This window comes from Canis lupus, chromosome 35 (genome assembly GCF_003254725.2).
Source record: "Canis lupus dingo isolate Sandy chromosome 35, ASM325472v2, whole genome shotgun sequence".
In the NCBI taxonomy this organism is placed as follows: Eukaryota; Metazoa; Chordata; class Mammalia; order Carnivora; family Canidae; genus Canis; species Canis lupus.
This window is the reverse complement of record NC_064277.1, coordinates 3,626,333-3,652,412: the sequence shown is the minus strand read 5'-3', so window position 1 is coordinate 3,652,412 and position 26,080 is coordinate 3,626,333. Positions and strand designations below refer to the sequence as shown.

The following is a 26,080-nucleotide window of genomic DNA, read 5'->3' as shown; positions in this document are numbered from 1 at the left end:
ACGTGCCATCCTGCCCAGCCCTTACCTGAGGCCTGAGGGGCGCGTGGAACACACGGCAGGTGCTTCCTCCGCTTCCGGCCCTCGGAGCCTCTGCCCAGAGCTTTTATTTTATTTTATTTTTTTAAGATTGACTGATTGATTGATTTATGAGAGAGAGAGAGGCAGAGACACAGGCAGAGGGAGAAGCAGGCTCCCTGCGGGGAGCCCGATGTGAGACTCGATCCGGGGACCCCAGGATCATGCCCTGGGGCCGGCGCTAAACCGCTGAACCACCCAGGGATCCCCTGCCCGGAGCTTTTATGCACATGTTTTACAGTGGCTCCCAGTAGGGGTGGCTGCTGCTGCTCCTCCTGCTGCTGCTGCTCCTCCTTCTGCTGCTGCTCCTCCTCCTGCTGCTGCTCCTCCTCCTGCTGCTGCTCCTCCTCCTGCTGCTGCTGCTGCTCCTCCTGCTGCTCCTCCTCCTGCTCCTTCTGCTCCTTCTCCTGCTGCTCCTTCTCCTGCTTTTCCTGCTCCTCCTCCTCTTCCTGCTGCTCCTCCTCCTGTTCCTCCTCCTCCTCCTGCTGCTCCTCCTCCTCCTCCTGTTCCTCTTCTTCCTACTGCTCGTCCTCTTCCTACTGCTCCTCCTCCTCCTCCTGCTGCTCCTTCTCTTCCTGGTCTTCCTCCTCCTGCTGCTGCTCCTCCTCCTGCTGCTCCTCCTCCTCCTGCTCCTCCTGCTGCTGCTGCTCCTCCTCCTGCTACTCTTCCTCCTGCTGCTCCTCCTCCTCCTGCTCCTCCTCCTCCTCCTGCTGCTCTTCCTGCTGCTCCTCCTACTACTACTCCTCCTCCTGCTTTTCCTGTTCCTCCTCTTCTTCCTGCTGCTCCTCCTCCTCCTGTTGCTGCTTCTCCTCCTCCTGCCACTGCTCCTCCTCCTCCTGCTGCCGCTGCTCCTCCTCCTGCTGCTTCTCCTCCTCCTGCTGCTGTTCCTCCTGCTGCTCCTCCTGCTGCTCCTTCTCCTCCTGCTGCTCTTCCTGCTGCTGCTCCTCCTCCTCCTGCTCCTCCTTCTCCTGTTCCTCCTCCTCCTCCTGCTACTCTTCCTCCTGCTGCTCCTCCTCCTCCTGCTCCTCCTCCTGCTTTTCCTGCTCCTCCTCCTCTTCCTGCTGCTCCTCCTCCTGTTCCTCCTCTTCCTCCTGCTCCTCCTCCTCCTGCTCTTCCTCCTCCTGCTCCTCCTCCTCCTGCTGCTTCTCCTCCTGCTGCTCCTCTACCTGCTGTTCCTCCTCCTCCTGCTACTCTTCCTCCTGCTGATCCTTCTCCTCCTCCCGCTCCTCCTCCTGCTGCTGCTCCTCCTCCTGCTGCTGCTCTTCTTCCCACCTCCTTTCCCCCCATTTCTCTTTTTGTCTCTTTTTTCCCATTTCTATAACTGATGCTTTTCCAGTTTCACCAGGAATACGTTAGCAGTGTACGAGTATAAAAGCAAGGCCAGTTAATCCCTCCGTTACATCCAAACAAATGCAAGTTATCATCTGTGTGTTTCCCCACAGGCGTGAGCCTTGAGTGCCCTGCTACCACCTTGTCCCCGTGCTGTCCTGGGGAAGCGTGCTTTGGCTCCTCACCTGGACCTCTTCGCCATGCAGAGGCCGTGCCGCCTGCTGTGTGTCTGCAGGGACACCCCTCCCTTCTGCAGCTGGTTGGGGAGGCCAGCGCAGTCTTGGCCAGCCAAAGCACTGGCTAGGAGGGCACCTGCTCGCTGAGGCCCACGTGGGGCTTCTTTGGCTTCCTTCCTTTGGGCCTCATAGCAATGCTCCAAGAGAGGGGCACTGTCCCACTTAACAGCTGAGAAACTGAGGCACAGAGCAGCTTTCCCAAGGAAGCTCAATAAAAAGAATGATGACGGGTTCTGCTAGGTCTGTGGGACCCTTCGCGGCATCCCAAGTTAGGTTGTGACCTGACAAGGATCAGCGGAAATGCAGAGGAGAGGGGATGGGGCCGGGGGGGGGGGGGGGGGGGCTACAGGATGGAGCCGGCTGGCCAAAACTCAGGAAGCCTGGCTTGGTTTTATTTTGAAATATTTCTAATGGCAGTAAATCCAGAGGGTGGGAGAGCTTGGGAGGAGGGACAGGGAGAGGAAATGCCTTTAACAGTCATTTCCTCGGTGCTCAGGCTCTGATCAGCTCACACGGCCCGTCCGTACCGCCACACAGCCACGTGCAAGGACTTGAGGACGTCCCGGGTTTCCCTCTGATGACAAGAGACGTATTCGGTTCCCTTAGGGTGTCTCAAAAGCCGTCTGATGGTTCTTATAGCTCAGAGCTGGGAGATTTTTGTCCCAGAGAAATAGACCTAGTGCTGAGGACGGTTTGTATTGTTGTTAATAGGCTGGTGATGTGTGTAATAGAGACAACATATCAATAGCCCCAGACAGGTTAATTTAATTCTGTTTAGAATAATGCAGTTACCTCTGTAGACTACAGTAAGTTCCTTAGACCTTGGGCTCTACAGTTTCATGTTATTTAAAAAAAAATCACTCAGGTCACAATTGCAAGTGCTGCAGCTTCTTTATAAACATCTGTTTCATATACAATAATATGTTAACAGGTAGGGTTTGGGCCACATTACAAAAAAAAATTAAACTTATATAAACATTCTAATAGCCATTTTCTTCTTGGATGATTTCCATGGTGAGTAAATGCGACTGCTATAGTTGATTCCTGATGAGTTTTATTTTATTTTTTTAAGATTTTATTAATTTATTTTAGAGAGAGCCAGAGAGAGCGTGAGCTGGGGTGGGGTGGGGGGGAGAGGGAGAAGCAGGCTCCCCACTGAGGAAGGAGCTGGACATGGGGCTCCATCCCAGGACCCTGGGATCATGACCTGAGCCGAAGGCAGAGGCTTGACCAACTCAGCCACCCAGGTGTTCCCTCCTGATGAATTTTGTAACAATGAAGATACTCAGAATTGGATCCAGTAGTATCCATTAACCATAATATTTCCATGTTCTTTAAAAGGTTGTTCGTGTTTTAACCAAGGGAAAAGGATGTTTGTAAATCAAATTAGCTTATGTTTGCAGAGGGGAAAATAAAGGTTCAGAAGACCCCGGGAGTTGGGGGGAATCCGTGGATAGACAGCCGAAGTGCTAGCTGTTTGGACTTGTGCATAGACCTCAATTTTACACCTAAATATGGGAAAGATGAAAATTCTGGAAATGCAGGTGGCATGGCATGCCTCAGACATTGGAAAGACCTCTCCTTCACCCTTCAATGCCCAAGCCGGGGACATTGATCCAAAAAAAAAAAAAATTGTTTAAATAAGGAACTCCTAAACCCTCATGGTTAAGCAACATATTTTCCTTCAAACTATAACTAATAAGGTTTGTGACCCTCCTGCCATAGGTGGCAGGAAGGAGAGAGGAGAGGAGAGCTGAACTGGGGACGTCGGGGTGGGAACGGCCCTCGGCCCTCGGAAATACCAGAGAGCATCTCGGTAGCACAGTCCGCTCAGTAGGTGGCCGCTCTGGAGTCCCTCCTGAGGAAATTCTCTTTCTTCCAAACTCCGAAGCCTTTCTCAGTACCCTGGGCCTCCCCACCCATGCTGCTTGCTTTTGTTTGCTTGTTTGTTTTGTTTGTTTTTTAATAAACTTATTTTGGAATAATTTTTGGTTTACATAAAAGTTGCAAAACTAATACATAATTTCCGAGGACCCTGCCCTGTGTCTCCCCCTTGTTAACATATGACAGGACCTTTGTCACAGTCGAGATGCTGCCACGGGTGCAGTACTGTTAGCCGAACCCCGGCCTGCACCCGGATGTCACCAGGCTCTCCAGTAGTGACTGCCTGTCTCGGGACCCCATCCGGGATTGCGCCTAGTTGTCGCACCTCCCTCGCTTCCTCCGACCCGTGGCCTCATGTCTCGTGGGCTGGACGGCCCTGGGGAGCCCCGGCTGCCCACTCGATGGGTTAGGTCCTTTGCCTTTGGGAGCGTGTGGGCAGAGTCGCTCCCCGGAGCCGTGCTTGGCCGGAGGAGCAAGGAGGGACCGAGGAGGCTGAAGGTGGGACATCGTGCCCCCAAAACGCACAGGGAGACCCCGAAGGCTGGAGCGCTCCCTGTTGGGACCTCCCCGTCCCTTGTGCCAGCTGCACCGGCAGCCTCCGGCGGATGCCTTCCCTGTGCCCGGCGGTTGGAGGCCCCTGCGCCCTGGAGGGCGACAGCACAAGGGGCGCTGCGGCCGCAGAACTTGCTGCCCACGAACCCGAGGAGCGCAGGAGCAGGTGCTTCTCCCGCCCTGAGCCAGCGGCCCTGCAGCCGGATGGGACTCGCCCCGGGAGAAACCGCTGGCTCCTGCCACGGCCTGGGCCTGAGCCTGGTTAGCGCCTCCGTAACCCAGAGTGGCTTTGTTCTCGCACAACGTGGAGTGAGTCCCTGCTGATGGCTTCTCTGTGGGTAACCTGCCTCACTGGTGAGAAAGCTTCTTGGTGGCAGGGTGCCCTGGCACCTGCCCTGCCTCCCTTCAGGCCCCACGGGGACGTTTGAGCTGCAAAGCTAGTGTCTCTGTGGACACGTTTCTATCTTGAGAGCCGGATTCTATCCCGAGGCTTAAAGAAAAAAGAAAAAAAAAAGCTCCCCTTGTCGTGATGCCCAGACTGGGGAGCGCATGTGAGGCCGCGTGTCCGGGGCCTTGCCGGGAGGTCACAGGCTCTCTTTCCCTGCAGAGCTGGAGAAGGAGCTTTCCCGGAGGCCCAAGAAGGTCTGCATCGTCAAAGTGGTGGGGACTCGGAACCTGTGGAAAAACATCGTGGTCCTGTGTGTGAACTCGTGAGTCACAAGAGGGCGTAGAGGGCGGGAAGAGGCTAGAAAAGAGAGGGGGTAGAGGAGAGGCCCGTGGGGCCCGCCCCCTCCCACAGCCACACGGGGGCTGCTGGCCAGAGCTTCGCCCTCGGCCAAGGGGCCCTGGGTTAGGGCCCAGCACCCCGTTACCAAGGAGGTCCTTCTCATCTTCACTCATAGTCCTGCCCTCCCCTGACCGCACAGGTGACCTCCGCTCAGGGAAAGGGTGTGTTAACTCTCGTTCGGTGTTAGAGGCCCTGGGGGGAAGCTTACACCCCTCTGGGAAGGGCCTCAGGACTGCTGTCCTGGAAGGAGAGAGACCCAGGGCTCTGGCCCACCGTGCCCCACAGCTGCACCGAAGCAGCTCTCGATACTGGGGTCCTCTTTACGCCCTTGTCCTATACACGAGGACAGGGAGGCCCGAACCCTCAGGCCTCAGCCTCCCGACCCAGCGCTGGCCCCGGGCCCGGCCACCATGCTGCGGTCCAGGCTCAGATGCGAGCCAGGCTGATGGGACCATTAGAAATGGAATGACAAAAAAAAAAAAAAAAAATGGAATGACTTTTCCAACGTTTACTTCTGGGGAAGAAAGAAACACAAACTGTGACATGGAAGAGATGCCAAGTTTCCATTTGAGTGCTGCTTGTTTGCGGGGAGGGAATCCATCCCTCTGACCTCCGTACCTGTGGCGCTCGGACTTCCTGCCTAACGGAACACAGAGGGAGGAGATTTTCCTGAGAGCCCAGTAGGCTGAGAAGCGGGGACAGTCATTTGGGGTCCCCAGAGATGGACCGAATCTCACCAGTTGCCGAGGATTTCCCGAGTGGAAATGAGTTCATTTGGCAAAGGGCAGCTTCCTCCTGCGGGGACAGGGGTCTCCTGCCATTGACCTTGACGCGTCCTCGCGGGTGACAGAAGCACTCTGATTTCCCCAGAGCAGGGAGGGGCGCGGAGGGGCGGGTGGAGAAAAGGAAATTTATAGCTGCGAATGAGCTCTCCGAGCACCGCCCTCGTGGTGCATGTGCACCTGCAGCCTCCCTCGGGGGCCCGGGTGCACTAGTGTCCCCAGTTCCCAGACTGGACATCTGTCTCCAGCAGTTGGGACACACGTTTCCCAGCGGGTTTCTGTGATCCTCTGGGGGAGGCAGGAAAGAGCCTGGCCCCGGGGCAAAGGGAGGGAAACTGTAGTAAGCTTTAGGAATTGAAACAAAGGGTCCAAGGCCAGATGACCTCACTTGGCCTGACGTCCTAGGCTTCCCCAGGGGCATTCGTCAATAGCAGCAGGAATGTGGGAGGTAGGGAGTTCTCTGGAAGGACCCCCGTGTTTCCAGAATCCTGAGCGTGGGAGGAAGAGGGAGAGGCCCAGGTAGGCAGCCTAAGTAACCGGTGCAGGCCGCTTAGCCTCCTGGAGCCTCCTGAAGCCCATCTGTAAAATGGGTCTGATGGGAGCTCTTAGGGTGCGGACGTGGGATTAGGTGAGTCGATGCGTGAAGAATGCTTTTAACAGCAGGCCTCCTGCTTCTAGGCTCCCACTCTTCTGCTAAGGCAAGAGGAATGCGGAGCGAGCACCCCGGGGGCGGGGGCGGGGGCACGCGCCCCTCGCTGCCCTGAGGTCTCCCTCCAGGCACTGCACCCACCCCGCAGGCTCGCGGCAAGGCCCCCTGTGATGGCTGAGCTGCCCGTGTGCATCCCGGGCGCGGACCCCTCCTGCCTTTGCACCCCTGCCCACTGCCCGCCCCCCACCCCGGGTCCGTGTCTCCCACAGGCTGACCGGCTACGGGATTCACCACTGCTTTGCGAGGAGCATGATGGGCCACGAGGTGAAGGTGCCGCTCCTCGAGAACTTCTATGCCGACTACTACACGGTGGCCAGCATCGCCCTGGCGTCCTGCCTGGCCATGTGCGTCGTGGTCAGGTTCCTGGGGCGCAGGGGCGGGCTGCTGCTCTTCATGATCCTCACCGCCCTGGCCTCGCTCCTGCAGCTCGGCCTCCTCAACCGTGAGTGGGGCCCAGGGATTGAATGGGCCGCGGGGGGCGGGGGGTGCAGAGCCCAGGGGACGTGAGCTGGCCTTGCACCAAAGGAAGTTGAGCAAGAGCTGGGTGAGACTTTAGGGTACAGTTCCCTGCTACCTGCGCTGTTATCCCAAAAGCCACAGCCCGAGGAAGGTGCCCTGGGAAGCACGGGTTTTAACTGCAAGGTCCACGGGGGCTACCCTGGGCGGAGGGCGTCGTGCCTGCCCCCACCCCCCGCCCCATACCCCCCACCCGCACCCAGCGCTGGGGCCTTCCTGGCCACACCGTCATCCCCCGCACGTGAGGCCCCGGCCCCGCGGACGTGACCTCCCCCCGGAGGGCCACACTGTTTCTTTGTGCTGCAATCACGTGACCAGAAGAACAAAGCGCCCTTTCATGGGAAATACGGGGAAACTTTGACACCCTTGTATTGGGACACTGCTCTCCAGCAGCTGTTCCCAAGTTCATCGGCTTGTCTTTGGGCCAAAGAGTTCCTCAGTGAATGTTAAAAATAATTCACGGACGAACTAGAGCATCCACGCAGCCCCTGCAGCTGTAAGACGCGGGCCTGGAGAGAGCGCCAGGCATCCCCCCACCCCCGCGCCCCTGCACCCAGAGAGGGACGTGGGAAAGCTCGGGGCCCCCCAGGACGGCTCGGGGCCGCAGGACACAGGTGCCCCCCGCCGCTCCCCTCCTCCACAAGGGGAGCCCCCGAGGGCAGGACCGGGGCTCTGGGCCGGCGCAGGTGCGGCGGGGGTCAGAGCGGCGGGGAGACGGAAAGCCCGCCGTCGTCGGGGGGCGAGCGTCCGCGTCGGAGCAGAAGGAAAAGGGAAGAACTGGGAACCGCCTGGCCTCGTGGCGCCCACCGAGCCGGTTCCGGATTCCGGCCCGGCCACTGCTGAGCTGCCCCCGTCCCGTGCCTTCCGGGCCTTGGGGGGAGCGGCCTTGCATTCCGCTGTGACAGATCGGGGAACAGAGGAGGGGTGTCTGTCCCCGGGCCCTACCCTTCCAGGGAGCCTGGGGCGGACGTGCAGGGAGGCGGTGGTCCCTGGGGGTGTCACGGGGCCGCTCTGACCCCGGGCGCGTGGTGCACACGAGTGGCCGGGCACCCCCGGGCTCAGAGCCTGCAGACACGCCGCAGGCCGGGCTGCCCCCCCCCCACCCCCGCAGCACGTGCTGCTTCCCCCAGCACAGACCTGCAGTGGCTCCCGAAGGATTTTATTCAGGAGGAAACTAACCCTTCAGCGTGAGGTCTAGAAGCGGTGCTGGGGCCTCCGCTCTGCAGGGGTCCATTTTCTCCCCGCCCAGCAGAAATCTGCGTCGAGGGGGCACCGATCCCGTGTCCCGGGACGCCCTCACCCACAGGCGTCTGCTTCCCTGTAGCACCCGGCCCCCCGGCAGGTGTCGATCCTGCTCCCCCACGGGCCCAGCCCCGAGCTGGCGGGGAGGTGGCTTGGGAGCCAGTCTCATGTAAGAGCCCTGTAGTGGCTCCTCCCTAACGTGCTTCCTCTCTCCCCTCTTTACCTACCGTCTCCGTCCTCGTCCACGTGGGGGCCGTCATTTCCGGGGGCCCAGTGATCGGGAAATACAGCCAGCATCCTGACTCAGGTGAGCCCCCAATGCCCGTGCGGTGCACCCGGCCACTGTTTGTTGCACCCCAATGGGCGTTTTCATGAAGACTCACAGACCTGTGGTTTCCCTCCCTGTCTCTCTCCTCCTCTCTCCTGTTATCCTTCAAGAGTTGCAGCTGAAGTTGGCCGTAGGTTGGACACTATGAGCATACATTTGTATTCTCTACTTCCTCTCACCTCTAGAAAGAGCACCTCGTTGCCCCGTCTGTGCCCGGCTTGCACGCATGGCCTCACCTCCTCCCCTGGCATCGGCAGTCAGCCCGGGGCCCTGCTGGCGCCAGGACGCCGCTGCAGCATGTCTCGGGGGCAGCGCCTGGGTGACACCAGAAACCCCCGGGGAACCCCCGGGGAGCGCTGGAGGCCGGCTGACCGTGCCGCCAGGGGAGGCCGCTGTCCGCCTTTGTCCGTGGCCGCGGGGACAGCAGAGCTGCCGCTGCACCCGCTGGCCACACACGCCTGGCCTGACCCGCCCCCGTGCTGTCGAGACTCCCTGCAGTGGCATCCCTGCATTCAGGATGCAGCTTTGCAGGGAACTGGGCCGTGCCCCGAATGTGTGACCCCAGCAGCATGCCAGCGCTCTGTGCTAGACCTGCCTGGGTGTGCAGTCAGACTCTGCTGCCGTTTGCAAGGTGCTTGGACCGGTCGAGCACTGTCCCTCCAGGCCGTAAAGTCTTCTGCTTGGGTTACTTGAGTTTTTGTTCCCTTAAATGCAACCTGGCATACCCTGTCCTGTGTGCTGGGCGGGTCACACCTGAGCCCGGAAGAGCCAGGGCTCTCTGGGGTGCAGAGGCCTTGTTTCCCTGAAGGCTGGGGTAGGAGGGACACTGCTAGGACCCCCGGGGGGGCCACCAGCCTTCCCCCCGGCCCAGGCCAGGCTTGTGGCCTCAGGAATCTGGCAGTCAGCATGGGCTCCAGCATCAAGCCCACGGGGAATCACGGGAACCCTAACAAAGTCTGCTGCCCAGAGGGTCTGACCTAGTACACCCAGAGGTGCTCCTCGGTCTCCAGACAGAACTGAGCGTGCCAGGCTGCGCCCCCACCTGGGGAGGGGGAAGGGGAAGGCGCCCCGTGTCCCCCGTCCCTTGCCCGGCTGCTGTCTCGCACGGCCCCCACCTGCCTGGCCAGCCTCCTTTCCCTTCCCTCAGGCGCCCCCTCACCGCCCCCCCTCTGATTCTCCTTCAGGTATGAGCGATAGCGTCAAGGACAAATTCTCCATCGCGTTTTCCATCGTGGGCATGTTTGCCTCCCACGCCGTGGGAAGCCTGAGCGTGTTCTTCTGTGCGGAGATCACCCCCACGGTAATCAGGTAGGTCCCGGGAGGCGCCCCACCCTGCGGCCTCTTCCTAGGACTTCGGGGGGCCGGGGGCGCAGCAAGGCTCCCGCGGAATGAACCCGAGTGTCCCTTGTCCCGCCCCGGCCTCCAGGCAGGGGCGCAGCGTGCGTCCTGAGCCGTCAGGGCTTCAGATGGGGGGAGCTTGGCCCTGACTCCCAGGCCCGCGAGGGTCCGCTGGCACCTGACCGGGGCATCCCTCCTGGCGCGAGCCCGGGGAGCAGGGAGCGGGGAGTGGGGCACTCTCCGAGGTGCAGGACGCTCTGCGCCGTTCCCCTGGAGGGCCACTGGCTGGGGTTTCAGTTCCTGAGGGAAGGTTGGCTCCGTCCTTGCCAGTCCGGGGAGTGGCACCAGGTGCCACGCGCCCTCCGATGCTGTGACGATAACAGCGTAATAGAAGGGTTTGCCTCCATGGAGAAAGGCGGCCCCCACCGCAGGACCGGGCCCCTTCCCTGGCGATTGCTGTTGCGGCTCAGGGCAGGGTTCATCCCGGCTGGTGCCACACTGGACCTCGCCTGGGCACTGCCGACCCGCGGGCTTCTCGAGCGTAGACATTGTGGGTCCGGGTGCTGCGGGGGACGTGGGCGGGGGCAGGCGGGGACTTGCCTCCGCACCTCCGGAATCATGCCCACGAGGGGAGTGTCACGTGACCTCATTTTGCTTCATTCTCCCGGATTTTCACGATACATGCCAAGTCTGGGCGCCCGTGGGACATGATGGCACGGGATTGTCGGTGTAGGAGGGAAAAAGCAATTAGACGCCCGGTGGCGCACCGTGTTCCGACCTCCTGCGGCCAAGCGAAGAGGACGCCTGAGCTTAGTTCATGCTGAGGTTGCAAGATGCCCCAGGCGGACAGCATCTCCCTCCGTGTCTTTCCTTTGCCGGTGAAAATCTCCTTCCCTGACCAAGGAACACGGCGAGGAGGGCCCTCCCGTAGAGCAGAGGTCACGCACGGCCCGCTGGCCTCTCCGCAGCGCCGAGAGACCGGGGGCCGCCACCCCGTAACTGCCGCTGCTGAGACTCGCTTCACAAGCTCCGCCGAAGGCAGTACCGTAGCCTCTTCCTCTCTGAGGCAGACCCGCAGAGACTGGCTGGCGCTAGACATTCAACAAATGCGCTCTTGGATCCGGCCTGCCACGATGACACGCGAGAAGAAATATTTGACCTTTGGTGCTGTTTTTGTTCTTGCAGAGGGACGAAAGGAAGTCGAGTCCAAAGGGGGTCTCTGGCCGGGAAGGAAGGGGTCCTGGTGTCACCCCCGCGCCCCTCCCCGTCAGAGGCCTGGCTCTTTCCCGCGTCCACGCTCGGCGACAATTCCCACCGAGTCCCTGGGACAGAAGTTGACCTCCCCCCGCCCCCCGCCGCCGCCCTCACCACCCCACTTCACACGTCACAGAGCCAAATCCCAGATAAACTAGGGTGGGTGGCTTGGGGCCGGTGAGCTTTTTCTTTTACTCATTGAAGCATAATCGACCTATGGCGTTACACGGCGCTTCATTTTCCTGAATACAGAACGAACCTTTTTCTGCAAGGCTGTTCGTACCCAGCACGGCAGCCGGGGTTGAGATGCCAGGATTAACCAGCTAGAAGCCAACTGGAGGACAAGAAGGGTTTTGCACAGAGGCTTGTAGAAACCCTTCGTCCCAGAATGAGAGACTCACTGGAGTCTAAGGAACTTAGGATTTACTGCTGTTTCATGAGACCCCACCCAGACTTTACATTGCAGAGAAGTGCTTCCCTCCCGCCGGGGCCTGGCCTAGATGCTGTCCACCTGCAGCACACTCTTCCTCGGTTCGCTTCGTGGCCTCAGGAGCTGGCGCCTCTGCAGGCACCTGGGGAAGGCCCATGTCTGCAGCACCCTCTCCCCTTTGGCTTGGTGACGAGTGGCCCGGGGCCTGGTTGACCTGCAAGCAGTTGGTGGCTTTTTGGTGCAGGATCATCTTCTCTATGCCGTGTCCATCTGGGAGCCCCTGAGGCCTTCACTGTCATCCTCACCCCTCACCAAAGGGGTCGCTCAGAGAGGAGGCAGGCCCTGGTCACAATAAGCCCATCACATTTTCCAGAGCCCCTGGGCCTTGGCTGTTAGTTCTCTGTTCTACATGAGCTCAGCCACTCCTTCCTGTACCTTCTGCTTTCCTCCCCTTCGGGCTGACCCACCCCTTTTTCTAGAAGCTTCTTTCTTGGAACTGGCCCTCTCTCAGAAATTCCTTCGGAGTAACTACTCCCCGTTCCCACCTCCGGACTGAGAACCTGATGCCTGATGTCTTCTGCTCTGAACCTGTCTCAAAAAGAGGCATCAAGGACAGGATGGAGTTGTGTAATGGGACACCTGGAGTCTGTTTAACATCTTTTAAAAATTCATGTCTTAATGAATGCGTGTCTTGAGTACACAACCTACACATGCAGAGGACGGATGCTAAAGGCCAAGGAGCCAAGGCACACAGGCCAGGAGTTCGGCAGCAGGATGAACAACCAAAGTGCACATGCTGTGGCCCAGAGCCCCAGATTCGGATCTTCGGCATGAGAGCGTGGATGGAGCTGTGGGTGGTGCCAGAGGCCACGTTTCTCCGTGTGGCCTCGGGCAAGTCCTATTGCCAGCCTGCATCTCTTTGCCCTAAAACGAGACTATTTATGACTGTCTTGTTCTATGGAAGTGATACTGAGGAAGAACAAGTAGATATAGATATATATGTATATATAAGGGTGCAGCCTCAATAGATGACAACTGATATTATTCATGATTCCTACCCGAATATTTTTGGCAGTTATATTGATTCCTGTAAAACCAGCACAAATATTTGCTTATCCTTGACTTCAAAGAAATGTAGTCAAGACAAATTAAGCAATACAAAAGAGGAAGTGAGAAATGGGAGGTTTGCTTGTTCTGTTTAAACAGAAGATGCTTGGTATTCATGTGTTTAAAAGAATGATTTGAAGATCCTAGATTTTTTTTTCCTGTTTTAGATTTTTTTTTTTTTATTCATTGGAGACACAGAGAGAGGCAGAGACACAGGCAGAGGGAAACGCAGGCTCCCTGCAGGGAGCCTGATGTGGGACTCGTTCCCAGGACCCCAGGATCATGCCCTGAGCCGAAGGCCCAACCGCTGAGCCACCTGGGCGTCCCAAATTCTAGAATTCTTAATTTCATGCTAATAGTAAGCAGCCTGTGTATCAGTCTTTATATCCTTAATTTAGATATTATTACTAGTGAAATAACAATATCCAGTCCAGATATTAAAAACTTTTGTGCCCCTACAGCACAGGGAGACAAAATTCTCCCCCTGGTTATTTTGTCTATGAATTGAGGCGGCTGGGGCTCTGATATTCAAACATGGGCATATGCTGCCATCTAGTGACGACCTGAAGAAAAGCAGAAATGCACCAAGTCCGCATTTTAGGGGAGGAAAATGAAGGTAAAGCACCTGGAAGCCAAGCCTGTAATAATGGCCCCATTCTCTAAACCAAGATTTCAAAAAGACAACACAAAGCCAAGAATGGTATACCGAATTCAGAAATGTTCCCAAATTAATCCTGAATGATTGCAAGATATCCTAGATAGAAAAGCAAACAGAAAAAAGAAAAAAAAAAAGAAAAGCAAACAGAAAATTGCTTTCACGAAAAAAAAAGTACATAAAAATATGTATAATATCACATACGATGCATGCACGTGGACAGTCTGCATTTTATATATATGCACACGCACATAGACGTGGCTACTTGAGCGAGCTGTCCAATCCTACCGTAAACCAAATATACTTGACATGATTTTTTTTTTTTTTTAAGATTTTATTTATTCATTCATGATAGAGAGAGAGAGAGAGCCAGAGGCACAGGCAGAGGGAGAAGCAGGCTCCATATGCAGGGAGCCTGATGACGTGGGACTCGATCCCAGGACTCCAGGATCAGCCCCTGGGCCGAAGGCAGACGCTAAACCACTGAGCCACCCAAGGATCCCCCTTGACATGATTTATTAATGTCAGATATCAATATGTGTTTTGGCACATGTAGCAAGCTTGTCGCACGCGGACCTCTGCCCCCTCGACGGCGGGTCTGTGTGCAGCCTTCCCTGCGGCTCAGGTGCTCTACCCCCTGTGGCGTAACGCGCACGTGGACTTGTAAGCACTGAGCAAGCTACGTCTCCCCGCTCATCAGGGCCATCCACGCTTTGTGACAAGGAGGTCCACAGAAACCCAGACGGTCTCAGGGAAAGTGATGTCTTACTGGTCCTGAAGACCCCTGAGGAAACACATCCATTCTCCCCGGCGCCCCTCTGTCCCTTGGAACATCCTGGGGTTTCCAGAGTGGCCCGGAATGCCCAGAAAGACTAACCGGCTATTTTAGGTGTTTGTATTCATCTTAGACGGGACTCCCATCACAGTGCTCTTCCCGGGGGTCATCTGTTTTTAACCCACCCCATTCATCTGGGCGAGCTGACCTTCCCACCCAGGAAGCCAGTATAATCCGCAGCATCCAGTATTTATTGAGCATAAATAACACATGCCAGCTGACACCCTAGAAAATAATCCTTGCCCTTGACAAGCTCGCAGAGCAAACAGACACCAGGCATCTGAAGAAATGCCAACAGAGAGGCGCAGAGCGTCTGTAAAAGGTGGTCCGGGACCCTGTGCCTGGGAAGGGGGCTGGTATCTCTGGAAGATGCCCCCCCCCCAAATATTGCTATTCCTGATTTGTGTCTCCTTGGGGGCCCAGTAGCACGATGGCGTGACTCTTCCCCCCACACTTTGTCTCTGCCTTGGTGAAAGGCTTTCTAACACCTGGTACTGGCGACGCACCACCGCCTGGGCGAGAGGCCGTGACGGTCTCTCTTCTTGCATAGCTAAAGCCGGGAAATTCGTCGCTCACTGAGCCTACCAGTTACCTGTTGCCGTGTAACAAATTATCCCGCAAAGTTAGTGGTTTAAAACGGCGCAGGTTGGTTGTCTCACGGGGTCTGTGGGCAGGACTTGGCGAGGTCGTGCTGGGCCCCCCGCTTCAGGGTCTCCCACAGGCTACAATCCACGGCCTTCACGCTCACCCCGTGGTTGCTGGCTGCCTCGGGTGTCCGTGCCGCTGTAGCAGAACAGCACAGACTGCGTGGCTCATGAACAACAGTGGCTTATTTCTTAGTGTCTCGGAGGATGGAAGTCTCAGATCCAGGTGTCCACAGACTTGGGGTTTGGTTAGTCTGCTTCCCGGCTCGCTGGCAGCCGTCTTCCCTCTGTGTCCTCGCACGCGGAGGGGTGAGGGAGCTCTCCGGGGTGCCTCTTCCATTCAGGAGTGCCCCTCCCTCAGGACCCAATCACCCGGGGATCCCTGGGTGGCTCAGCAGTTTAGCGCCTGCCTTTAGCCCAGGGCGCGATCCTGGGGTCCCGGGCTCAAGTCCCACTTCGGGCTCCGGGCATGGAGCCTGCTTCTCCCTTTGCCTGTGTCTCTGCCTCTCTCTCTCTCTCTCTATGTCTATCATGAATACATTTTTTTAAAAAATCAAAAAAAAAAAAAAAAAAGGACCTAATCAGCCCCCAGAGGCCTCACCTCCTAACACGGTCACACTGGGCGTTCAACATATGAAGGGGGCAGACAGTGGATCAGAGCAGCAGAATTCAGCTCCTCGCTGGCTCTTGCACCCAGAGCCTCAGTCCAGTTCCGGGCTGACCGGAGGCGGCCTTCGTTCCTGCTATGACGACCTAACAGCTTGCCTCATCAAAGCCAGCAAGAAAATCTGCTAGGAGGCGGTCTTTGGTAACCTGATCACGGGGAGGGACGTCTCATTACCTTTCCCATATTTTATTGGTGGAAAGTAAATTACTAGGCCCAGCTCACAATCCAGATGCAAGGGTCTGAACGCTGGGAGGTGTGAGGTTTCAGGAAGCTGCCTCCCGTGCACAGGGACACCGGGCTGGGCTGACCTGGTCCTGCCCCTGAAAACCTCTGAAGTCTGTTAGACACACAGAGACGCAAACGCAACCGGGGTCCCTGGGCTACACCGAGGGGCGCGGGCGGCGGGCGGGCAGCGGGGCCGGGGCACTTCTGCAGCTCCGGCGGCCCAGGTGAGGCGTGTGTGTATAGACGGAGCCTGAGCCAGGGTCCCTGGAAGGAAGAGGGCGGGCGGTGGACGTGAGGCAGCTGCAGAGGCATCCTGCCCTACGCGGGCTGCGGGTGGCAGGACGAAGGAGCAGAGTGGTGCCAGCACGCTCCGCCAACCGACTTTGGGTCTCCGTCCTCCCGGGAGGCTCTGGACTGGCGGGAAGGGCTCATCTGCTCTTCATCCTCTTAGTTCTCGAACTTGCTCAGCCCCGGGCCCTGCCATCAGGCTTCTCCCCAGCACCTACGGAGGGACACCACCCTCCCACCCCAAGCCAGTCCATGGACCTGCCTGCTGTCCCTTCCTGCTCTTTGCCACTCCCGTATTAGCGCAGCAACCAGGACGTTAGAAATCCATCAGCGTTTCTGCTGGGTGAGGCCAAGGACGGAGGGAGAAGGAGCGAGACAAGCGGGAAGAGCAGCAGCCCCGGCCCCGGGGACCCCGGCGTCCCAGATCCTCCCTGAGGCTCCCAGGGCTCTCACCCAGGCCCCTGGCTCCCAAGCTGTGCTCGGAGCCCGTCGCCGAGGAGCAGGAGCCTCCCCGGCCTCCCCCACAGCAAACCCCGGTGGGCCTCCCTGCTGGCTGAGCAGAGGCCAGAGCTTCGCGGAGGGGCCGGGGCCGAGGGGCCGGGCGCGGGGTGCACGTCGGGCGGGGGCCCTCGGGAGACCGAGAAGGGGAGGGGTGTGCTCCACTCCACCTTCTGGAAAAGTCACTTCGTCAGCGGTGAGGAAAGGGCCCGAGGGACGCGGGCTGCAGGCTAGGCCCGTGCAGGGAGGGCGGCCCGGAGGAGCCTGAGCGGGGAGCCGGCTGGGGCTCGGTCACGGGTGGGGCAGAGGAGGCTGCGGGACGCAGGAGTCTGGCAACTGCCGGGCCGCGACCCTGTCCCGAGGGCCCTGTGCCTGGTCGGCCTGCAGGCCGTGCCCTCCATGCCCCCCCCCCCCCATGCACCAGGGCTGTGAGGAGCCCCGTCCTGTGGCAGAGAAAGGCCTTTCTCCTTTGGGGCTGAGAGAAAGGGGGAGTGTCTTGCTGTTGTTCTGAAACAGGACAGGGGCGCCCCGGGGCTCAGGGGGGTAGGCGGCTGCCTCAGCTCAGGTCATGACCCCGGGGCCCTGGGACCAAGCCCCGCATCATCGGGCTCCCTGCCCAGGGGGGAGCCTGCTTCTCCCCCAGCCCTGCTAATGGGCTCTCTCTCTCTCTCTCTCTCACTCGCTCTCAAATTAAAAAAAAAAAAAAATGACAGAATGAGGAAGGGAGGCTCCCCACGTTGTCCACCCACGCACCCACGATTGTCATTCTGTTCCATTCTTTGTGAGAAAGCGTTTCTTCCCTGTGCCCCCCTCTGTCTTGACCATGAACTCTCTGTGTCCACGTTAAGGTGGCCCTAAGGTACCCCTGTCCCCCTGGGGAGCCCCCGCTCCTGTCACACCTGTCCACCTAGGACCTGCAGGCCAGAGGGCCGGCTCTCCGGTCAGTGCTGACAGCAGAGCCCCAGGAAGGCCCCCCGCCCCCCACAGGGAGCCGCTGCTCAGCCACAAGGGGGGCAAAGCAAAGCAGAAGGGGTGAGCAGCTCGGGGTGACAGGAGGAGGCCTGGGTGGCCACCCCACCCTGGAAGCATGGGGGTTCGTGTCAGCGGGAGGCCCCAGTCCCCGGGCTGGCACAGTTCTGGGGCTTGTAACAGCTTTACCGAGCTCTGATTCGCATACCGTCTAATACACGCATTTTAAATCTACGATCCAGTCATCTTTAGTGTAATCGCCACCATAGATCCAGCTCCAGGACATTCCCACTCAGAAAGCTCCGTCCTGGCCATCTGCATCTGCGTCTGTCCCCATTCGCAGCCCCAGGCCATCACAGTCTCTGTAGATTTGCTAACCCCCTGCTTTTCCAAAATTTTATTTGAATAGTCACACAGGGACACCTGGGTGGCTCAGCGGTGGAGCGTCTGCCTTCCACCCAGGGCGTGACCCTGGAGTCCCAGGATCGAGTCCCACGTTGGGCTCCCTGCGCGGAGCCGGCTTCTCCCTCTGCCCATGTCTCTGCCTCTCTCTGTGCCTTTCATGAATAAATACATAAAATCCTTTTAAAAAAAAAGAAAATAGAGTCACACAGTCACATAGTGTAGTATCTTAAACTGCCCCACATCCTGGCCTGTGTCAGCGCTCCACTCTCTTCCGACTGCAGAATGCTGTCCCATTGGACGTGATGTGCCATGTTTGCTGTATCCATCACCAGGTGACGGGCTTTGAGGTCCTTTCGGAGGTTTGGCTGTTAGGAATAATGCTGCGGCGAACACTGGCTTCCGAGTCTTCATGGGGTCTGTGTCTCCTGTGTCTCCAAGAGTGGAGTCGCTGGGTCACACACAAGTTTGCATGTCACTACTTCAGAAACTGCCAGGCTTTTCCACGGCCACTCCCGCTTTGCCTTCCCAGCTGCGGTGGTTGTGGGTGGCGTTCTCAGCTCAGCCTCACCAACAGCTGCCACTCCACCTTTTTTATAAAAGATTTATTTATCTCTTTGAGAGCAAGAGCATACAAGCAGGGGGAGCGGCAGAGGGAAAGGGAATAGCAGGCTCCCCGCTGAGCAGGGAGCATGATGCGGGGATCGGTCCCGGGGCCCCAGGATCATGACCTGTGCCGAAGACAAAGCCCAGGCTCCCCGTCGCTCTCTGCCTTTTTGACTGTTGCTGTCCGAGCGCGTGTGAGGCAGCACCTTACTGCGGCTGGGGCGCGCATCTCTCCGATGGCCGGTGTCACTACTGTACATCTGCTTGGGTGCTTTGAATGTTGTGCAGTTTGTACAGTGTCTTTGAAGTAATGTCTACTCAGATGTCTGGCTCATATTTTAAATTGCTTGTCTTCTTACTAAGTGTTCTTTATATACTCTGGATACAAGTCCTTTATCAGACGTGCTCAGTATCCATGTTCTCCCAGTCTGTGGCTTCGCTTTTCATTTTCTTGAGAAATTAAAAAAAAAAAACCTTCTGCCCACAAAAAAAAAAAAAAAAAAAAAAACCTTCTACCCTTCACAAGGGACGAGGAAGTCCTAGTGATCATCTTCTCTTCTAGATCCTGCTTTTAGTGTCATATGTAGGAAATCTTTGCCTCACCTAAGATCACAACAATTTCCCCTTATGTTTTCTTCTTAAAAGCGTTACAGGTTCAGCACTTACGTTTTGAGTCCGTAATCCATTTTCGGTTCACTTTCCTGTGTGATGTTACCCAACTTCGTTCTTTTAAATGTTGCATTTCATTTCTGTCTCGGAACTTTGGAACTCTGGTAGGTTCCCTCAAATGGCAGAGGAGTGGCGATACGCAGCACCTGCTCCAGGCTCGCACTTCGTACTTCCTGAACTCAGTGTGCTGTGACTTTCGGTCACCAGGCACAGCTTCTGGCATGACAGCTCTCAGACACAGGGCAGCTTGCTTTCAGGAAAGACACGGGGCACAGCAATAAACAAGAACTCACAGTGAGAAACACGGTTGTGTTTTAAAGTATCTTCCAGCCTCTCTAGTCATGGCCAGAGAAAAATCTGTTAGTGCTGGTATGTCCGTAAGACCCTCTATGACCCTTGTGAACCCACCCCCACCGCCCCGCTAACCCGTTTCTAAGCGGAGAGCGAACCTTGGGAGATAGCATAATTTAATAATACTTTGTCGTGGCCTGTCTACGGCGAGTACTGCTGCTTTTCCATTCACGGCAGTATTATAAAATTGCCCTTCTTGGGATCCCTGGGTGGCGCAGCGGTTTGGCGCCTGCCTTTGGCCCAGGGCGCGATCCTGGAGACCCAGGATCGATTCCCACATCGGGCTCCCGGTGCATGGAGCCTGCTTCTCTCTGCCTGTGTCTCTGCCTCTCTTTCTCTCTCTGTGACTATCATAAATAAATAAAAATTTTAAAAAAAAATTGCCCTTCTAAAATAAAGTAAAAAAAAAAAAATTCTGAGCTGGGGAGAAAAAGTGCTACTCAGAGGTGGTACAAAGACAGCCAAGGTGAGGGTGGTCTGGGGGATCCCACACGCGGACGCACTGGGGTGATGCCTGGGATCCTGCTCAGGCGTGTCCCTACCCCAGAGTCACCGTGGCCCCCCGCGGCGCCCGGGCTCTGACCGCAGACGCTAACGGTGTGCGCTCGTGCTCTCCCGTAGGTGCGGCGGGCTGGGGCTGGTGCTGGCCAGCGCGGGCTTCGGCATGCTGACGGCGCCCATCATCGACCTGCACAACCAGAAAGGCTACTTCCTGCACCACATCATCTTCGCCTGCTGCACGCTCATCTGCATCATCTGCATCCTCCTGCTGCCCGAGAGCAGGAACCAGAACCTGCCCGAGAACATCTCCAATGGGGAGCACTACACTCGGCAGCCGCTCCTGTCGCACAGGAAGGGGGAGCAGCCCCTCCTGCTCACCAACGCCGAGCTCAAGGACTACTCCGGCCTCCACGACGCGGCCACCGCAGGGGACGGGCTGCCCGAGAATGCCACGGCCAACGGCATGAAGTCCATGTAGCTCTGGGCACAGGCGTCCCCGAAGGGGGTACTGTGGGCCGCCCGGCCCGGGGCGTTGGGGGCTGCCTGGGCGCAGGCCTACAGACCAGGGACCCGACGTAGGGCTGGGGGGCGGGGGGCAGGAGAACCCAGTTCTCTGCTGCTGCAGCCCTGCGGATGCCAAGACTGTCAGCGGTGTGGGGAAATTCTCTTTCCAAAACTCTAAGGATCGTGTGTTGTGTTGGGGAAGCCAATTCTTGGAAGATAACCCTTCAGACTTTCTTTTCTGCCATGAGATGTTTGTATTTATTTTGGTCATTTTTACGAGAAGCACTTTATTCCCTTTCCTCTAACTGATCTCAAAACAGAACCACCTCCTTCGGAAGCGGGTCGCGGCTGCGAGGAGGACGCTGTGGGACAGCGGCGGCCCCGAAGGTCACAGCCACGGAGGTGGCACCGCGCAGGGACCGGGCCCTGCTCTGGGCCCCACCTGCCAGCGGCGCTCAGACCTGTCCCCGTGACCGCCTTGCAGACAGAGTGAAATGTAATCGATTGGGTTTTTGCGAGGGAGTCTGTGTCTGGTTTTTAAAGGGGTTTCTGTGTGCGTGTCTGTGAGGGGAGCGCTTGTGCTCCGCGCTGGGGGAAAGCAGCTCCCAAATACCATTAAAACCAGCTCCGTCTTCTCCTTCGAGAGCATCCATTCGTACTTGAGGCTGGAAGCTCCTGGGGGAACCGCCGAAACCTTCCACCGAAGTCCTGAGTGGCCAGTGGTCCCGGTTGGCGAGCTGCCTGGAGCAGGGGGGAGCAGGCCGGAGCCCAGCCCCCGCCTTGCCTCGGCTCCCGCAGGGTCACACCCCCACCGCGGGCCACTGTGCCACCGAAAGCCCTCGGGACCCAGCTGACCTGCCTGTGGGGTCCCCAGGTGCCCAGCCCAGATGACCGTCCCCTGCTGACTTGGCCCAACGGCAGTGCCTGGGGGAGCCGCGTCCCCCCTCCCCGCCACCTCTGGCCGCACAGGGGCCCCCGGGCCAGGAGTGGGGCTCTGGGGCGTGTCCCCCTGGGCCCCGGATCCCAGACTCTGCAAGCACCAGAACTGGGGCTCTCGGGTGAGACCCCCCAGGACCCCGGCCTCTGCAAGCATCAGAACCTGGGCTCTTGGGCGAGCCCCCCCGGCCTCTGCAAGCACCAGGATGAGGCTCTTGGGTGAGACCCTCGGCCTCTGCAAGCACCAGGACCCGGGCTCTCAGGCGACCCCCCCAACCTCTGCAAGCACCAGGACTCGGGCTCTCGGGCAAGCCCCCCTGGCCTCTGCAAGCACCAGGACCCGGGCTCTCAGGCGAGCCCCCCTCCAACTCTGCAAGCACCAGGACCCGGGCTCTCGGGCGAGCCCCCCGCCCCAACTCTGCAAGCACCAGGACCGGGTCTCCCGGGTGAGCCTCCCCCCAACTCTGCAAGCACCAGGACCTGGGCTCTCGAGTGAGCACCCCCCAACTCTGCAAGCACCAGGACTCGGGCTCTCCGGCGAGCCCCCCCGGCCTCTGCAAGCACCAGGATGAGGCTCTTGGGTGAGACCCTCGGCCTCTGCAAGCACCAGGACTCGGGCTCTCGGGCTAGCCCCCCCGGCCTCTGCAAGCACCAGGACCCGGGCTCTCAGGCGAGCCCCCCCCCCCAAGTCTGCAAGCACCAGGACCCGGGCTCTTGGGCGAGCCCCCCCCCAACTCTGCAAGCACCAGGACCGGGTCTCCCGGGCAAGCCCCACCCCAAGTCTGCAAGCACCAGGGCCCGGGCTCTCTGGCGAGCCCCCCTCAACCTCTGCAAGCACCAGGACCCGGGCTCTCGGGCGAGCCCCCCCCCCCCAAGCCTGCAAGCACCAGAACTCAGGCTCTCGGCGAGCCCCCCCGCACCCCGCCTCAGCAAGCACCAGGACCCGGGCTCCCGGGCGAGCCCCCGCACCCCGCCTCCGCAAGCACCAGGAGCGGTTGCGAGACAGCAATAAGTCACCCACGTTCCGCAGCCGCCGCCCGCCCGGGAGCCCGGGGCTCTCCCCGCGCCCCTCCCGGCGCCCCCTCGCCGTCGCGGGGCCCGACCGGGGCGGCCTCCTCGGGGCCCCGCGCCACCAGCCAACGAGCTCCGAGCTCCGAGGTGCGGGCGGACAGCCTGGTTCCTTTCTAGAATCTTCCCCCCCCCCCCCCCCCCCCGCACTTTGCGACGCGCCTTCGCCGTGAGCCACGTTCCTCCAGGGCCACCGCGGCCTCGAGCCGGGAGCCGGGAGCCGGGACGCCCGCGGCGGGTGCTGGGCCGGGCGGGGAGATGCGGAGAGGAAGGCCGCGCGGTGGGCCCAGCTCGCCCCGCCCTCGGCCTCCTCGGTCCTCCCGCGCCCGCCGGGACCCCCTGCGTCTGTGCCACCTCGCCCAGGCCTCTAGCCCGTGCGGACCCCCGGCGGCGGGACAGAGGGACACACGGACGGCCGCACGGGCTCGCGTAGGGCAAGCCGGCTCCGAGCCCCGAGGAAGGCGCAAGGCCCGGGGGCTCTGGCCGGCCCGGAGACAAGCGAGCGCAGGCCTGGCCCCCGGGACCGCGCCCTGCCCGACGCACGAGGTCTCGGTCTCGGCGGGGCCACGGCCCGTCCCCCACGCCCCGCGCCCCGAGCACCTGCCCCGAAGCCCGCGCCCCAGGCCCCGGGAGGGCGGACCGAGCGGAGGAGCTCCCGGCCGCGGGGCCCACGGGTACCCCGGCCGCCCAGCACGTCTGCCCCTGCCCGTCCGCCCCTGCCCCGCCCTCCCTACCCCGCCCCTGCCCCGCCCGGGCCCGCCCCGCCCTGCCCTCCCTGCCCCACCCCACCCCCGCCCTGCCCCGCCCTCCCTACCCCACCCCCCCCTACCCCGACCCTGCCCCGCCTGGGCCCGCCCCGCCCCGCCCTCCCTACCCCACCCCCGCCCCGCCCTGCCCTCCCTACCCCGCCCCGACCAGGCCCGCCCCGCCCTCCCTACCCCGCCCTGCCCCGCCCTCCCTACCCCACCCCCGCCCCGCCCTCCCTACCCCGCCCTCCCTACCCCACCCCTGCCCCGCCCTGCCCTCCCTACCCTGCCCCGCCCAGGCCCGCCCCGCCCTCCCTACCCCGCCCCCGCCCCGCCCTGCCCCGCCCTCCCCCGCCCTCCCTACCCCACCCCTGCCCCGCCCAACCCGCCCCGCCCTCCCTACCCCGCCCTGCCCCGCCCTCCCTACCCCACCCCCGCCCCGCCCTGCCCTGCCCCGCGTGGGAGGCGGCCGCAGCCTCCAGCGCCCTGCCAGGCCTCAGCGCGCGGACTCCCGGGTCCCGCCTGCCCCGCGGCCAGGGAGCACACACTTCTCAGGCACCTGCTCTCCCAAGTCCGCCTTCCCCGCCGCACGCCCCAACCCCCCATCCCGCTGCCCGGGGAGACGCCCCAAGACGTGCCCAGCAGCCCCCTCGGCCACCCCCGTACCCCGCTGGCCTACCAGGGAGCTGCGAGCCCCTTCCAACAACACTTATGCACAAATGTGAACACCTGAGACAGGGCTGGACACCTCTTCGTTTATTTTTTGTCCTTTTCCAGAAGTCGGCAGTTCAGGCCGCATCCCCTGAGCGTCCGCGCCCGAGACACTGGGAAGGTTTTCGGGGCTGTTTTCTGGAACCGTAGACGCCCTCGCAAGGAGCGGGGAGGGAGGGGCTGGTAAGTTGGTTTGGCCACAGAACAGAAAAAAAGAGCAAAACTCCACCTCGTAAAGGAAGTCATTGCACTCAAACATAATTACCGCTTCCTAGAGCCAAACAAGAAATGACTGAAGTGCCATTAAATGACCCGTGTGACCATCGCATCGCCAGCCCCTCGGTGGCGCGGTGCACGCTCGTGCTGGGGGAGCCCACGCTTCAACTCTTTTAAAGAACACCTCACGTTAATGTATTGTGTGTTTTGGAAAAGCAGTACGGTGTGTTATGTCTCGTGGGGGACACCTCCCTCCCTCTGTCCTTTCTGCGAACCCCAACACTGGAGGTCTCTGTGTACGAACCGTGTTACTGTACGCGTCGACCCGGATGACTCTGGAGGTGCTCGTTCACAGCACAAGCCTCAGCTGAGTTCTGAGCTGTCGTTCAAAGCTAAACGTCTGCATGATGTCACATCTGTTGTACCTTTGGGGGGAAATTTGTATGTAAATGTACAGAAATAAAAGATGTTGCCCCATTAACAAATTTCCACTGGAATGTCTTCCCTACCTCATCCGATGGTATCCACTGAAGGGCATTTCACGACCATTGACTACAAGTAATAAAAACTCTACCTGTCGATGCGGCTCTCGCTGTCCGTACTTCAGCGCCTGGGTAAAGCGAGTCTGCTCTCACCCCGCGGGGACGGCAGGGCTCTAGGCCTCCAGGCAGGCAGAGGCAGAGAGTGGATCGAACAGACTGTCCACTCAGTGATGCTCTCAGACCCCCCGAGGGGTGCGGGCCGGCGGCCAACTGCAGTGCTTTCCGCGTGTGTACTGGTGTCCCGCTGACCCATGGCCCGGCCGTTCCGAGAGCTCAACAGATGACGCTCCTACACTGTGACTCTGTGAGGAAGTTCTGATAACCCCAAACTCTCTTCTTTAATGTAGTATTTTTTAACAAGAAAACACTATTTCTTTAATAAAGTATTTATACCAAACTCTTCTCTCCATAGCCCTGGTTTTGTGTCACTTGCTCTTCTTAGAGAGGCGCCCACCACGCTTCCACGCTACGATTGTGGTGGCCGCGACCTCGGAGGTTAGCACAGGAAGTCTGCGAGGGAGGCAAGTTCTTGAACCCCAGGCCTGATCCTCTCTGTCTTGGCCAGGGCGTAGCCACCCCTGGTTGCCACTCCACTGCATGAAACGTGTTACAGGGCCGTGGACCATCCGCCTCTGGCAACAAAAGGGGTCCAGGTGGACCCTGAGAACTGGAAGGTTCTTTGCCAGTGGTCCCCAACCTCACCTGTACGGAGCAGCACACAGAGAGCTTTTCGCATCCGCCAAAGCCTGGGTTCCGGGGCCTCTGCGCCTCTGGGGAAGGGCCAGGCCTGGGCTATGGGGGAGGGCCACCCGCGGGGATTTGGATGTGAAGCTGCAGTTAGGAGCCCCTGGCCCACGAAATACTGGATTTTGGAAAAGGGTGTGAACGGAAACGTGTAGCATGTGGAACTAGAGAGATTGGAATCCACTGCAAGTGGCAGGTGGGAAGAGGCTAAGCGTTAAAGTAACCAAAGCAGGTGCTTGGGACTTGGGGGAAAAGACAGACAATGGGAACGGGAGGAGCAAGGAGCTAAATAAAGCATCTGGATCCATAAAAACAAAGTAGGTAAACACGGTCACTGACCGAAGTACCATGACGCTTACGTGATCTGCGGAGTGTGTGTGTTTAGTCCTAATAACCCAGCCAGGTAGAGATTATTCCCGATTTGCAGGTGAGGAAACAGGGCTCAGCGAACTTACAGACTTCACCGAGTCCGTAAATCCAGCGAGCGGCGTGGAGCAGGAGTCGAACCCAGGCCCGAGGGAGAAGACAGCGGGAACAGCCGAGCCAGGGAAGGGCTCAGCCGGAGCGGGACGTAAGGAGACACCCCAGCACGTGTTTTATAAAGACTTGTTGCCTGAATTCTAATTGGGAGCAGCCACGGCAGGGTCCGGAGGATTTACTTCCTCCCGTCAGAGCAAGGAAGCCTCCTCTGAGCCCCTGCCCCTCTTCCTGAGGGGCCGCACGGGGACTCGGGC

At 59.4% G+C, this 26,080-nt stretch overlaps 2 protein-coding genes across 6 annotated transcripts in view; both read left to right on the top strand.

The window, feature by feature from the left end:
• Positions 1-21,023, top strand: part of SLC22A23 (solute carrier family 22 member 23) — a 163,454-nt gene extending 142,431 nt beyond the window's left edge. Inside the window, exons 6-11 of one of the 4 annotated variants that reach the window (XM_025445525.3) lie at positions 4,684-4,786; positions 6,564-6,796; positions 8,387-8,419; positions 8,551-8,574; positions 9,625-9,748; positions 20,000-21,023. In XM_025445525.3, coding sequence (XP_025301310.1) covers positions 4,684-4,786; positions 6,564-6,796; positions 8,387-8,419; positions 8,551-8,574; positions 9,625-9,748; positions 20,000-20,357 — 875 coding nt within the window. In that variant the 3' untranslated portion in view covers positions 20,358-21,023. Of the gene's footprint in view, positions 1-4,683; positions 4,787-6,563; positions 6,797-8,386; positions 8,420-8,550; positions 8,575-9,624; positions 9,749-10,467; positions 13,602-19,999 lie in introns of those variants that run through there. The other 3 variants (XM_049106047.1, XM_025445527.3, XM_049106048.1) reach the window with 3 other exon arrangements.
• Positions 21,024-21,449: 426 nt separating this feature from the next.
• LOC118353363 (uncharacterized) lies at positions 21,450-23,165 on the top strand. 2 transcript variants are annotated; one of them, XM_049106049.1, is made up of 4 exons: positions 21,450-21,552; positions 21,597-21,799; positions 21,845-22,244; positions 22,294-23,164. In XM_049106049.1, the coding sequence occupies exons 1-4, from the start codon at positions 21,526-21,528 to the stop codon at positions 22,558-22,560; spliced, it is 897 nt and encodes a 298-aa protein (XP_048962006.1). In that variant the 5' UTR covers positions 21,450-21,525; the 3' UTR covers positions 22,561-23,164. The 2 variants fall into 2 exon arrangements, with proteins under 2 accessions (XP_048962006.1, XP_048962007.1); XM_049106050.1 differs by lacking the exons at positions 21,450-21,552; positions 21,597-21,799 and having other exon boundaries at positions 21,888-22,244; positions 22,294-23,165.
• Positions 23,166-26,080: the final 2,915 nt, after the last annotated feature.